This window comes from Homalodisca vitripennis, chromosome 2 (assembly GCF_021130785.1).
Source record: "Homalodisca vitripennis isolate AUS2020 chromosome 2, UT_GWSS_2.1, whole genome shotgun sequence".
Classification (NCBI taxonomy): Eukaryota; Metazoa; Arthropoda; class Insecta; order Hemiptera; family Cicadellidae; genus Homalodisca; species Homalodisca vitripennis.
In genome coordinates this window covers 174,383,776-174,398,548 of record NC_060208.1, presented here as the reverse complement: position 1 = coordinate 174,398,548, position 14,773 = coordinate 174,383,776, and the positions used below count along the sequence as shown (strand labels likewise).

General features: G+C 31.7%; 1 protein-coding gene across 1 annotated transcript; it reads right to left on the bottom strand.

Annotated features, from left to right (window-relative positions):
- Positions 1-3,585: 3,585 nt before the first annotated feature.
- LOC124355907 lies at positions 3,586-13,155 on the bottom strand. Its single transcript, XM_046807060.1, has 7 exons — positions 13,053-13,155; positions 10,400-10,432; positions 9,330-9,520; positions 7,532-7,673; positions 7,263-7,406; positions 6,118-6,287; positions 3,586-3,943 (listed from the first exon to the last, which is right to left on the bottom strand). Exons 1-7 carry the CDS (start codon positions 13,153-13,155, stop codon positions 3,830-3,832), a joined length of 897 nt encoding a protein of 298 aa, XP_046663016.1. The 3' UTR covers positions 3,586-3,829.
- Positions 13,156-14,773: the final 1,618 nt, after the last annotated feature.

Genomic DNA, 14,773 nt, shown 5'->3' with positions numbered 1-14,773 from the left:
TTTAATACACTACAATGGTAACAGGTATATCAGCAGTAGAGTGTACCATTCTCCTTTGAGTAATTCTTCTTTATTACCTCATCTTCTTTTAAGAGGAAACCATTAAAAATTGCATATAGAGAGCTATTTTTGTACAGAGTGGAATAACAGATGGCAAAGTTTGTATCCATAAGTGATATTTCAAGTGCGTATCATAGAATCTAGAGATTATGTCGTGCACTGTTCATAAAGACGAGCCTTTAAAACTTTCACTACCAAGGTATTTTCTTATGTTTTTCTGCTATCTGTGTATGTCAATAAAATATAATTTATGCTATTAGGCCAAGTGTATATATTTGATGCACACACAAATTTCCATGTCCAGCCAAGTGCATAACTATTATGCACGGTTTGTTTCATTGTTTGAAATTCAGTGTATAGAAACTATGCATTGCTACCATCTAATACAATGTAATATCATTTACTTCTGGCCTGGTGGAAACCTATTTCAACTTTGGTTTACAAATTTAGGTTATATTATTACCGATTTCTGTCACTAGAGTGAGTGCATGTTTCTCAACCAAAACCTACAGAGGCCACATGTGACAGCGCAGTAGTGAGTAGACTAATAGAGTTACTGTAATATTGTTTTTGTGTTTGAGGTTATGTTTGAGAGACTTAACATAGTGTCAATATAATGGTGAATTCAGAAGAAATTAGAGAAAAAATTTGGAAGACTCACTTACTGACAAAAGTGAATTAAGCATTTTTCGTAACCTTAGTGATTCTGACGACCCTGAATATGAGGCTTCGAGTGATTATAGTGATGATAGTATCTCTGACGATGATCCTGTACCAAGTAAACGTCGGAGAATTAGGCTTGAGAATAACGAACATAACTATGCACTCCAAGAAATTTTTTCAAACTTACAGCCAAGCACTAGTGCTCAAGATTCTGGTGGCTCTTCTGAAGAAGTAGACCAAATTCAAATTACTCAAGATTTTAATAATAGAGAATCATATATATAGGGTTAGCCAGTGAAACGGGAAGATTTAAATAAGTAACTAATTCTTTAAGAAAATTAATTTTATTATTTAATGGTTATAAATATAAAGAAAAAGGGTAGCCATTTACTGTACAATAAGTGAAAAAATTATTTTTCGAATATAATACTTGTCATATGTCCTCCATTGGAATCTATGCACTGCTGCAGCCGGGCCTGGAAGTTTCTCATGACATTATGCAGCATATTGACTGGTATTCCTTAGATTTCATCCCGAATTCGTTTTTTTAGGGCAGGGATCGTTCTAGGTGGATCGTTCTAAAAAACTTTTGTTTTTAAGTAACCCCATAGAAAAAAGTCACAGGCTGTCAAATCTGGAAAGTGAGGGGGCCAAGGGATATCCCCGTTTCGGGAAATGATGCCACCTGGAAACAAAGCATTCACAGCATTCATAGCAACTCTTGCAGTGTGGCTGGTTGCCCCATCTTGTTAGAACATTGTGTGTTCATTTACTGGAAAACGGGAGAGTTGTGGCGTAAGAAAGTTCTGGATCATTGCAACGTAACGCACAGAGTTAACAGTCACAGCACTTCCATTGCTATCCTCCAAAGAAAAATGGGCCTATGATTCCTCTTGCTGACATTGCGCACCAAACCGTCACTTGTTCAGCATGAAGAGGCGTTTCATGAAGTGGAAACGTGAAGTGGTATTAACAAAACCGGAGAGGTGGAAATGCGCCTCATCGCTCATCCACTAGTTGTTTACTTGGTCGACATTTTCTTCAAGTCTTCTGGCCATTTCCTCACAAAATTGTAATCGTTTCTGAAGGTCAGTTGGTTTAAGAGATTGCACAATCTGTATTTTGTATGGGTGAAAATTTAAATCTTGATGAAGAATCCTTCTCACCGAAGTGTTACTTATTCCAAGGCGTAGAGCATGTTGTTTGGCAGATCGGCGTGGACTTCTGAGCATTACCTATTGAACAGTAGCGATATTTTGAGGTGTTCGAACGGTTTTTGCACTCCCACCTTGTTTTTTAAACGTTGATCCAGTTTGTTTCAGGTTGTTTATCCACGAACGAATTGCGTTATCCGAAGGAACAGGCCTGTTGCGCGGTATGTTGAAATGGCGTCGAAAAGCACGTCGCGTTTTCACCAAACTCTCACCATTCGTATAATATGCTTTAACCGCGTAGCCGCGATGTTCACTCGTCCAACAATCCATCTCAACTAAATGGCGGGACACACGGATAGAAAGGAGTCGACCACTATTACTCCCACCACTCACATTCCAACTGTCAAGGCCATCTCCAATCTTCCCGTTTCACTGGCTAACCCTGTATATATATATATATATATATATATATATATATATATATATATATGTATATATATATGTATATATATATATATATATATATATATATATATATATATATATATATATATTCTCTCTAGACCGAAATTAAACTATGAGGGCAATCCAAAAAGTAATAACATCAAATGTAACATGTGCAATCCTTGTAACAAGCCAAGATGCGGCATTTGTAAGTTGTTAATAAATTCTAAATCGTTTAAGTAGTACAACTGAAAAAGAATATCCTATTAAAGGTAACATTGATTGCACAGCAAAAAACATAATTTATCAACTAACCTGTAAATTCTGTCCCAAAGACTATATTGGAAAAACCATCACTCCATTAAGACTGAGAATGACCAATCATCGATATTATGTTGTTCATCCAAATTATGAGAGACCATTATCTGCTCATGCCATCAAAATCAAAATCAAAATAAATAAGAAAATTGCTTCAGCCTAAAAGGAATTTACCATTTAGAGCCAAATCCCAATAAAAAAACTAATCTGATATATTTAAGAAATGTTGAAATCGCACATCAATTAATTTTAAAATCAAGGCAACCAGATGGGTTGAACCTAACATGATTCTCTTTTCCTTCTTATAACAAAATTTTTAGTTCTATGTAAACATTTACAAACATTCTACACACATCTGATTGGAATCTTGTTGATTATGGTATTTATTTTTAAAAATTTTATTTTGTTTATGTCTTTTGTTCTTGGTACGAGTTCTGTTTGTATGTTTTAATTCAGTGTGGTCCTGTTGAAGGGTTCTGTGAACTCGAAAATTAAACATGAGCACTATATTCTGTTTTTGTGTAAACTTTAAAGTACTTAGAAAAGTATTGAAGCCGATTGGTATTACAGAAGATACAGAGACTTTAGCCCATTTCCTTGTATAATGAATATATTTTATTGGATTTTTTAAATTACAATACCTCCCATTTATTTAATATTTCATAATGCAAGAAAGACGATGTCTTCAAATTTATTCAACATTTATCAAAAGTTAGATACTTTTATAACACTAAATAAAAAGTCAATTGAAGTGTATTATTTCATGTACCACGTCGTCTTGGTCTGTGTACATTTTGAATACTGTCCGGTATACAGTATTATAATTTTATAATTGTGTTGCCTTAATTTCCCGCTAGACTAAATAATCTTAAGTGTACGGTTTTATTAGTCAGACATTAAACTAAGTCTTTAAGGACATATCAATCTATGATAAAGTATATCGATATACTAAGGAAGTGTATAGATATTTATTATATTTAGGATTTAAACGATTCAGCACATTATTTCTGGTAGAATTGAGTCAGTTGGCTAGGCAAAACCATGAAAGGTTACAAAAATAAAACTTGTATAATTTTATTCTTCTTTCCTATTTAACGAAACTCTGCATTACATTTCCATAAAGGACAATGGAAGTTTGAAATAAAATTTATTAAATCTGGATACAGGATCACCAACAGTAGAGCCCTTCTTCAATAAGGGCAATAGGTTTCACGAGGATTCTTTTTCATGAAAATATGAATGGCAGAGATCCCGAAGTACGTGTTCCAATCGTACAAACATTGAGGGGCGTTCGGGGATATAACCTAAAACATAATAAAATACATTTATTACATCTTAAGTAATGTATCTATCCACCTGCAATCATGATGTCTAGGTCTTAGCCGAGAAACTTTTAAAAACATGCCTCTGAATCACAACAGTAATTTTATAAATTCGCTAGTCATTAGAAAATTAAATAATGTTGCTGTTGAAAAAAGGAATTGACATAGACTATTGTACAAGGCCATATTAATAAATCGTAAATTATTAATTCTAATAAATAAAATTAAAACCGTAAAAAATAGCCAAAGGTACAGCAAAGAATCCAAACATTTAACTTTGTATTATTTGCATATTTATACATATGCAGTTCATTCATGTCTTAAAATAAAAACCTTAAATAATTTATTGTTTTATTTACATATTAAAAATTAATTTGAAATGAGACCTAAAATTCAAACAAAATAGTCTTTCCAAACTCTATCGGAAGATCTAACTAGATTTTGTGGGAATTGAAATAATATTTATTTTACGAGTATATTATAATAAATTGATATTACAAATTCTTAATGGCCCTTACACATACTCAATATCTTGAAAACCGTTCGATATTCAAAAATGGCTCATAAAAAACGTTCAGGTAGTATAAGAGAATATGTATTTCGTAACAAATTTTTTCTAACTTCATAAATTATGGGATTGAGAATTTTGTTTAATTTGAACAGTCGCCACATTGGAACGAAGATGCATACGAAGCTGGTCAACGAACTTAGCCTAGATATTTATAACAAAAGTTTTTATACCAAATTCCAACCAGATTCGGTTTATTTTAGTTATTGTTTATAAAATCTACCTTATATGTATATAAATGGAAAACATTTTGTTCAGGGAGCGATTTTGAGGTGTGGGGATCATGTCGGTGAAGTTATGTAGAGATTTCCGTTAAAGTACTGCCATGAGAGAGATTGAAATATACAGAATAGAAAAACGAATTCTACCTTCAGGGAGTTTACTTCTGATATAAATTATAGACTATGAACTACAACATTCAGGATATATTGATCACAAAGTACTATAAGTGGGTACGTCCGGATCATCGAATGAACGCTCTTTGCTTTGATGTGAATGTTATTAACCTACAGTGGATTACATCAATAAGAATGTCTTGATCATCCAATTTACGAACTTTTGATTTGGGGGTCGTCTGGATCCTTGAATTACACTATTTTTTAGATACGCTTATAACAAAAGAACTATGGACTAAACCAATCAGAAAACTTTGATCATAAAGTGCCATAATGCATTCCATTTTATAACCTTTTTTATAGGTACGTCTGGATCCTTGTATCACACTCTGTGATTAGACGTGAATGTAGCAAACGGAATATAATGGACAAGACCAATCAGGATACCACTATAATATAGTACCATAATATGCAAAGTTTTAAAAACCTTTGGTATGTGTCCGTCCGTATCATCGAACACTCTTCCACGAACCACACGATTTGCTTGTATGTGAACATAACAAACGGACTATGGGTTACACCAATGCTATATTTGAAAGTACCTAGATCATAAAGTACCATAATGTGCACCATGTTACAAAACTTTGACATCTCTGTTTCTGGATCCACGAACAACCACGCTTTCCTTAAATGTGAAAATAACAAACCGACTATGGACTACACCAATGCTATATCTGAAAGTACCTAGATCATAAAGTACCACAATGAAAACCATTTTACAAACCTTTGATATGAATAGGTATCTTATCTTCAAACCACCATTTGCTTAAATGAAATGTAACAAACCGGACAATGGACGACATCAATCTGGATACCTTGATCCACAATGAGCATAATTTTACAAACCTTTGATATGGATAGGTATTGATCTTCAAACCACCATTTGCTTAAATGTAATGTAACAAACGGACAATGGACGACATCAATCTGGATACCTTGATCCACAATGACACATAATTTTACAAACCTTTGATATGGATACTTATTGATCTTTACACCACCATTTGCTTAAATGTAATGTAACAAACGGACAATGGACGACATCAATCTGGATACCTTGATCCACAATACACATAATTTTACAAACCTTTGATATGGGCACGTCTAGATCCTCAAACTTTACACTTTGTTTTGTAGTGAGAGTAACAAACGTCACTATAATAAAGTATTATAATGAGCACCATTTTACAAACCTTTAATATGGGTACGTTTGGTTCCTCAAACCACACCCTATGGCCAGATGTGAACGCACCAAATGAACTATAGGCTACACCAATCAGTTCCCCGTAGTCATAAAGTACCATAACTCCCACCAACTCCTCACAGGGTGTGTCTGTGTACATGTTGTAAAAGTAGTGTTGTCCTGTAAATAAAATATTATTATTTTTTTGGTATTTTATATCTTCCTTAATATTTATGATTACCTTATAATAACACTAGAAACTGTCACCGAGTATCTAAAAATATTTTATGATGAAAGACTATTGAACTCTTACCGCCAGGTACCTTTGAGATAGCTGTGCATCCATAATAAAGGAATGAAGAAAGAACAGTATAGTACAAAAAAAATCCCTAAAAGATATGACAGACCAGTTCCAGTAATAAAGTGAACAAACATAAAATATTCATTACATTCAAAATCTAAGTACATAGTTCATCAGGTAATCTTTGAGAATAAAACTTTATTTTTTATTTAGCAATTTAGAAACTGTAAATCCTAAAGCTATACAACATGAGTACACGTTTGATACTAAAATACAATATGAAAAAAAAACTTATTTGTTGTAAATTATTTTCTTATAATATGTGGAAAAATATAATTTTAAGCACATATTGCGTATTTATATATCAGTATTATAATTTTTCTACCTGTATTGTATACCGTTTTAAGTGTATCATAGCATTTTAAATTATACCAGAATTAAAAAAAAATATTCAAATTTTGCTAATACTCTTTTTTAAACATAAATGTTACGGTTTATTATTATTAAATTAAAAAAAAATCAAAAGTGCTTATTGTCCCACTATACACTTTTTATTTAGTACTACCAAGCGGTATAAACGTAGCTTGGAAGGTAAAGCATTTTCAAAGTGGACTTGAAAATTGAATTAGACGATTGGAATAATCTTGCAACTTGTAAATTTCCAAAAGACAATCGTACTTGCAGTTTCTTTAGGAGGTTGACAAACACTATGCTACGATTCTGTTCTATTTCCATCTAGTTTGGAAACGTTAGAGTAGCTGCTCTGTTTTACGAATTCTTGATTTTGTATTTTACTCTCACTTCTGGCTAACTTCGTGAGGTATCATTTAATCTGTCTACTATAAAGCCCTTACCCATTCCGTTCAAGCAGCCCTGTTTAGTGAATCCCTGATTTTCTATATCACTCTCACTTCTTGCTAACTTCGTGAATGTATAGTTCCCCAAAACCACATAGAGATCACTTACTTCGGTACTTCGACAGCCTGCGGCCAGAGTTTCTGTAAACAAAAGAAATAAATGAATCCATCATTAATACAGTCATTACGAAATAATTAAAAGTTATTTACGTGATTTATTACTGAGATAACGTTTTCAAACAAACAATGCAGCTGTAAGAACACACCTGGAGAGGCGAACAGTGTATCGACGCACCAAACATCTATTTCCCAGTAGGTGTAGCTACGAAATGTTCCTTTGTCGTCATAACTGTAATTGAAGGCTACGCCTTGAGACTCTGCTCTTTTAGGTATGTCAGTTTTAATGTACTGCAAATATAGTTAACAGAAGACAATGGTTAATTCCAAATAAGTTAGACATTTGAATAATCTACTGTAAGAACTATACAAAACTGATAAACTCGCATGTTACATTAGGAGTTTAGATACACAATAAATAAAGCAGTATCCTCAAATAGCAAGAGAAATAGTAGTTTTACTAAAAATAACATCGCCATTAAATAAGGCGTTTTTACACTAAAACCAAACTCATTTTCCCATTATAGTAAAATTGAGTAATGTAACTTAGTAAATATAAAAGAAACAGCCAGAGACAAGAAAATAGTGTAGAGATATGAAAGTGTAATTGGGAGTTCGAAGTAAGCTCTTAGTACTAAGAATTATAGTTATAATAGTAAGAAAACATGAATGCAGCTCATGACGGTTGTTCCTGACCGTTGTGTTGTTTTAGAAATAGTTTTATTTCATAAATGTCATACTACATATGATAAGATAAAACTAAAACCACACCCAGTTTGGGATTGGTACTCAATTCCGTCAGAACTACGCCAGGAAGCTTAAAATCACAGTGCTTTATTCCCAATTCTCTCAATTCGTGATTTAAAATAATCTTTTGTGTTACATATAGGGTGGCCAAATAATTGGCGAAGTAAACCGGGACAACTCAAAATTTATACTTCCCACCCATGGATAAACTGGCTCTCCCCACAGTTCCATAGATAAGAGTTAAAGTAATAACTCTGATTTATTTGTGCTGTATCCTTTTTATTAATTAAAATTAACAAAAAGCAACATTTACATGCTGTTCTAAACTTGAAATACTTTATGTTAAACAAAATATAGTTTTATTCAAAAATATGACTTGCTATTATTATGTATAGTTTAAATGCTACAGATTATTGAACACTGCTTGTAGATGGGGTTGATCAGGCTTGAAATAAAGGATATTTTCTGCTTAAAGCTTTCCTGATAATTTCTTTGTTACTTCAAACGTAACAATAAAATTATAAGCAGTCGATTTCTAGTTAGAAAGGGTCTAGCGGATTGCCTTAAGAAGCACTTCCATTATGTTTTATTAATCCGTTCATTAAATATTCATTAAGGAAATTATAGTAGATACCATATCGGTACAAACTCAGAGTACTGTTGAAGATTTTCATAGTATTTCTACGGCAATTTTTCATGACACTACAATGGTACTTGTTTTGCACCATAAGAAATAAGTTTCCATAAGATTTTGCTGAATGAAATTAGTCAGAATCCAGAATTGATAAAAAATGAGAGTCATTTCAATTGGTTTCCTATTCAAATAAGACATTGTCTCTTGAACACTTTCCCATTTTGGTATTCTTTTCAATAGCATCCAATCGAATACCGAAAATTGGGAAAATGAGGCATTCCACTTGCTAAGATACTGCATATAAGTGTCAAAAATGTTCAATTTCATTTTTAAAATAGTTTTCTACTGATTGTATTACTTATTCTCTTTTAAGTACAGATTAAAAACTAAACAAAATAAACTTATGTTATTTTCTCTCAGTAAAAGTTTCTATAACATTGTTCAGGATATCCACTATATGTATTACAATTTTTGGCTCTCTGTACATAAAATCTCTAAGGCTGGTTTCATTAAGTACCATAATTAGCATTACAATGAAAAATAAACGGTTGCATATTAATACTTACACAGGTACGAATACCACTAATTTCGCCACACTTGTCGAACAAAAGTATGACCCTTGGATCATCGGGGTAAGAGTACAAGTCTAGGTTGAAGTCATCGTCGTGGCACACGAAGACATACTCTGCAGTACCGTCCTCGTTACTTGTTATGTTACACACAGAAACCGGTATCGGGTAGTAATGCCAGAATGTAACTGGAACAAAATAAATTTAGTAGCTAACTACCAGTGAAGGATACGATATCCGCAGCTCATTTCTAGAAGAGAATGCATTGGAAGGTTCACTTCCAACGGATTGGTTTATAGTATCACGAAACTATAGTTTCCCTCTGCAAGCATAAGGTCTACTACCTTGGTCTAATACTGTCCAGTCTCTAAAACCACTTATTTCTAGGTACTCCCGTACACCTACCGAGTACTGCCGTTCCCTCGGAGTGATTACTCACCAAACGTTCTCTGTCTCTGAGGAAACTGGCCTGGATTATATGGATGCCTAATCGGCTAATCGTGATGATACTAGAGATTTCTTTACACAAGATTTTTCATAATAAGTAGAGTAGAATTCTACTTAAAACTTTGCTGGAATTAAACTCCACTACAAAAGCTTAGAGAGAGGAGGATGTCTCTTAGAGTATTGTAAGTGTACGTTATAAACGTTCTATGATAAAAAACATCTAGAATAAATGCTAGTATAATTAGTCCTAATTCACTCTGATCAAAGTCCACCTATTTGTTTTTCTTTTAAACATGCATGGGTAATAAATGGATTAAGTCTCACTTTTTTAAAGCTACTTAATAAGTTATTTACTTAAAGTACCTTATTTATGGCTTTTAAAACATGTATTATAACATAAAAATAAAAACTTAAAAACTTCGAAATTAAACATTTAAATTAAATTAAATATTGCAACATGTAAATAGACATAAAAATGAACAAAGAACCTTAGAAATTACTAAACAAAACACACCATTATAGGGCAATGTTTATTTTTTAAATCTAATATCTATTCCTGACTTATTTGTTACTATACCGTGAACTACATAATATACGCAACAACATGAATCATTACTTACCATGAGGTTGACCCCATTCTACAGCAAAAACAGCTGAAAGAAAAATACATCTGTATAAAAATGTATCAATCATATTAATAATCCGTATCAGTGTAAAATTTCCGCTTAGTGCAAGTAGAAGGTGAAATGGAGCTTACTCTACATGAAATCGATAAAGGGATTTCCATTGAAAAGAAATCTATAAACTGCCTAGATTTTGGACTATAAAAGAAAGTAAATAATATGTTTTTTCAATTTTAGTTCTTGGTTGGGATCAGGAAATAAAGCTCGATATACTGACGTGTTAAGGAAGCGCTATTTATTAATTTATAAAAGAGGAAACTGCTTACCTGAAATCGTGACCGTTGTTATGACGATAGTGGGAAGGATAAAATTCATTCTAAACACAAAGCAGTCGTATTTTCAGTTACTGCACTTTATGAATTTGACTTATTAAAAATCGACTCAGTCTAAACCTTAAAAATATTTAGTACGGTACAGTAATAAATATAAATAAGAAATTTTGATATTAGGTTTTTAGTTAGATGTATCTTGAATCTGCGTTTGAGCGAGAATACTGTCTTAAGTTCTAAAATAAACCTTCCCTTCATCTCTTCTTCAAAAAACTTCAGATTTGTAAAATTCCCTTATTCGCAGGATCAAATTATTGTATATCTAAGAGAATAGAATAGAAGATCATTCAGAGCACATATTTGTTGGTGATCCTTATGGCCACTTTGTGAGTGACATCCGTCTTTATTATGCGTGTTATATATACGCATTATAGATGTCCGTTCAGTGATGTAAAAGTGGTTAAACTTATCAAAATTTAGTGTTTTTTCTTACAATCGATAGGATAGTTATATGACGAAAAAGTATTAACAGTGGGGTGAGACTATACTACTTTTATTCTAGATTGACTGCCAGTAACACAGAAACCAAAAGACCAACAATTCCCTTCATATAGAAATAAAAAGTAGCATATACAAATTATTTATTTAAATATACTATTTTATCATATAATTGGTTTTTAAAGATAAGATTTATACAGACTAACAATGATAAAGAAATAAGTGTACGTACACAACAATTGTACTCAACAAATTAGAAAATTGGTACATTTAAAAACAATTATTCTAATAGTTTGGATGTTTGGTAAATTTGTACCGTAAAGGGTTCTACTAATCATACTATGTTCAGAGGAAGTTGTAAGGGGGGAGGGTAGCTAAAAGGTACAATTTTACACATTATTGCATTAATCTAAAACAAAATGTATAGTTATTGTGTATAATCATGCAGTTTTTAAGTTTTTAGAAAATACCTAAAAAATATTCACTTTAGCGAAATAACATTTCAGTATTACATAAAAGAGAATAATAGTTGCCTTTAAGTAGTGAATATAAAGTGTTCAAGAATGACCTTAAATGTGTCAAAAATTCCTAGAAAAAAAACTAAATTATGAAACCTATACTTTTGATATATGAAAAATACAATTTTTATGTTGAAACCTTTTTTTGCGTAATGATGAAAGATTGGAAACTGCCCGTTGCCAATGATACTGGTTACTGTCGACCATGATACTCCTGATTAGTGATTTTTCGAGCTTTGAATAAAGCTTACTACTTGCTATTTTTATAATCGCTATTTTCATATTTATGTGTACGCTTCTGAAGCAAATGTGTGCCAAATTGTGTGTAATTTCCTTTTTGGTTTTAAGACTGAAATTATACTTATGTATTCCTTACTAATGATTTCAGGCAATTAAAACAACTGCAACTGATGGTGTTTGTTTTAACACCAAGTAATTACGTCAAGAATCATGCCATATTTGGGATTTTTGTCGTCATTTTAAATATTTACAAGAAAAAGTATTTCAATGAAATTAACTAGGAAAATGAATTTTACATCTCTTAAATGTTTTCTTCCTACATCAAAGTTTTTGAAATCCTGAGATCTGCCAAATGTAAAATTTTACCAAATCTTTAAAATTGGCATGTTGGTAAACTATCGTGTCAGGCATCAGTTTAACGTGAAGTATACTGGCTAGGCAGTAATAGGGCTAGCTAAATTTGGGCGTTAACTATCTTTCGATGTAATTACAGTGTAATCTAGCGAAACACTAGCATGGAATAAAATAATTTCTGAAAATGAGCAAAAGTCTTTGAAATATTACCCAATTTAAGGCTAAATGGCAAATATACAACGTACGGTGCATAAGCATTTTGTAGCTAATTTGACAGCTGATTACAAAATATATTAAGATTTAAAATACACCTTGTCGTTTATATTTACGGAGTTATTTGTGTAAAACAAGTACATTATTATATAAAGTGAGAGAAATCTTAAACTTAAAATCTATTTGTATCTTTACACTAAGAAAATAACACAGCAAAACACCAATTGACAAAGTGAGATGGATGAAAGAAGAAAATGTATGAGTGGAAATTTTGGATAAAGTGAAATAAGGTGATGTAAACCAGAAACCCCCCTCCCACTCCCAAAAAACCGTAAGTGAAGGAATATTGGAGAAGATAAAGTCTTAATCAATGGTTATTACGCCTCTAGCTAGGCATTGTGGTAGACCTAGAGCACGCCAAGAATAGCTGCCTAAATGTTTTTCTTAAATTCGATTCTCTTGGCGAGGAGTTCATAAATACAGTGAGTTTATTAGAACCTCCGATTGTGAAGTGCTGCAGTTTGATAGGAAGTAACTTATCTCTTCCGTTAGGTGGTATCTGACCCTCTCCATTCTTATCAGATACATTGAAAATAAACATCGTCTATTAAAGGTGTCTAAGGAAACAGAATCATAATATTGGAATCCAGTTTATGTCTGAATTTAAGATCTAAAGAACCTTGTACAAGCATATAAAACGACATATAATTTGATTTGGAGGTTAGTATTGAATACAAAAACACGAAAGAAACCATATACAGAACCGAATATAGTTCGGTAAAAAAATATATTTTGGCTCTCCATAGCGAATCTGAAATATTCCATGAAGATAACTGAGTAAGGAATATTTCGTTGTGGTGTAAACCGGAAAACCTACGTGTTAGAAATTACACCGGCCCCGTAAGCCTAAGAATTATATCTGTAATTAATTATTTTATAATACTGAAAACAATTAAATTAAATTTAGTACATGTATTGTGTACATGTGTACATAATACCACTAACCAAAAACACAAACATCTGACTAATTATTTCGTAAAAGGTTTCAATGAATTCATTAAAACACTTCAGCTATATTTCAGTACAATAAATAGCTAACATTTAATTTATCATATTGATCTTGAGACATATGACTCCGTCTACTAAAAAAGTAATATAATGAAAACGGCTCTTATGTTTTAAAGTTAATCACAGTTTTCCATAAAAACGTTATTTTTGATTGTATTGCTGTTACTACGTACTCGTATATTTTGTAAGTAACACTACAAAGGATTCGTGTAAACTAATACCATAAGTGATTCTGGTGTATTCATTATCTCACCAATTAATAATAATTAATAAAATAATGAATATTGTACTTAAATTAAGACATATATTGTATGGTTGAATACTTGCCTTTTGTGTTGTTTGCTACCTTAAATATTAGCAGTAATCCACGTAACGCTTATAATTATTTTATGAGCTAATTTTTCCATTGACAATACGGTGTCATTGTGAAGTGAAACTAATGAATTCGTTTTTATGAATGAAATTAGTGCCCCTCTATAAAAAATGTCTGATAAATGATGACTTACTAGACATGATACACATATAAAGTTCGTGGTATAAGAAAACGTTAATACAAGGAAATAAGAGAACAGAATTGAGGAAAATGATTTGTTTTATTTTATAAATTAATCTTGTTTCAGTATTACTTAAAAGTTTAATCTAGTATTGAACAGATATCCTGGCACGGACATAACAAAGGCAGATTTCATGTATTGCTATCTTCTGGAAATATCAAATTAAGGATTCAATTTTAGTTTGGACATTAATTTATGCAACAATAATGGTATGCCGAATTAGTAATGAGTGAAAATCTAATATTATTCCATCGTTTACAAATTTGTAATAACATCACCTTGAAAATATTGAATTAAAAATAAAGGAGTTATAACCAAATACAGGTTTCTAAAAATAATAAAACAAATATGTTAATACTACTAATGGAAACAATGTAGTTGGTAGCAAAGAGATGCATATATTCTCGTATATGGTTAATCCATATGGGAATCACACTTATATTATATTCATCTCTGTAAACATTCATATCTTATATATATATATATATATATATATATATATATATATATATATATATATATATATATACATCTGTAAAATGGCATATTCTAGCAGCGAAAGGATTTACAGTTTTTGTATTTAAAACTTTATATCAT

Coding starts and splice junctions, on each gene's coding strand:
- LOC124355907 (XM_046807060.1), bottom strand. CDS start 13,155: ATGTTTATTTTCAATGTATCTGATAAGAATGGAGAGGGTCAGATACCA. Junction 9,521..10,399: donor AGAATGGGGTCAACCTCATG/GTAAGTAATGAT, acceptor ATTTTGTTCCAG/TTACATTCTGGCATTACTAC. Junction 6,288..7,262: donor GGGCTGCTTGAACGGAATGG/GTAAGGGCTTTA, acceptor TTTTATTTACAG/GACAACACTACTTTTACAAC.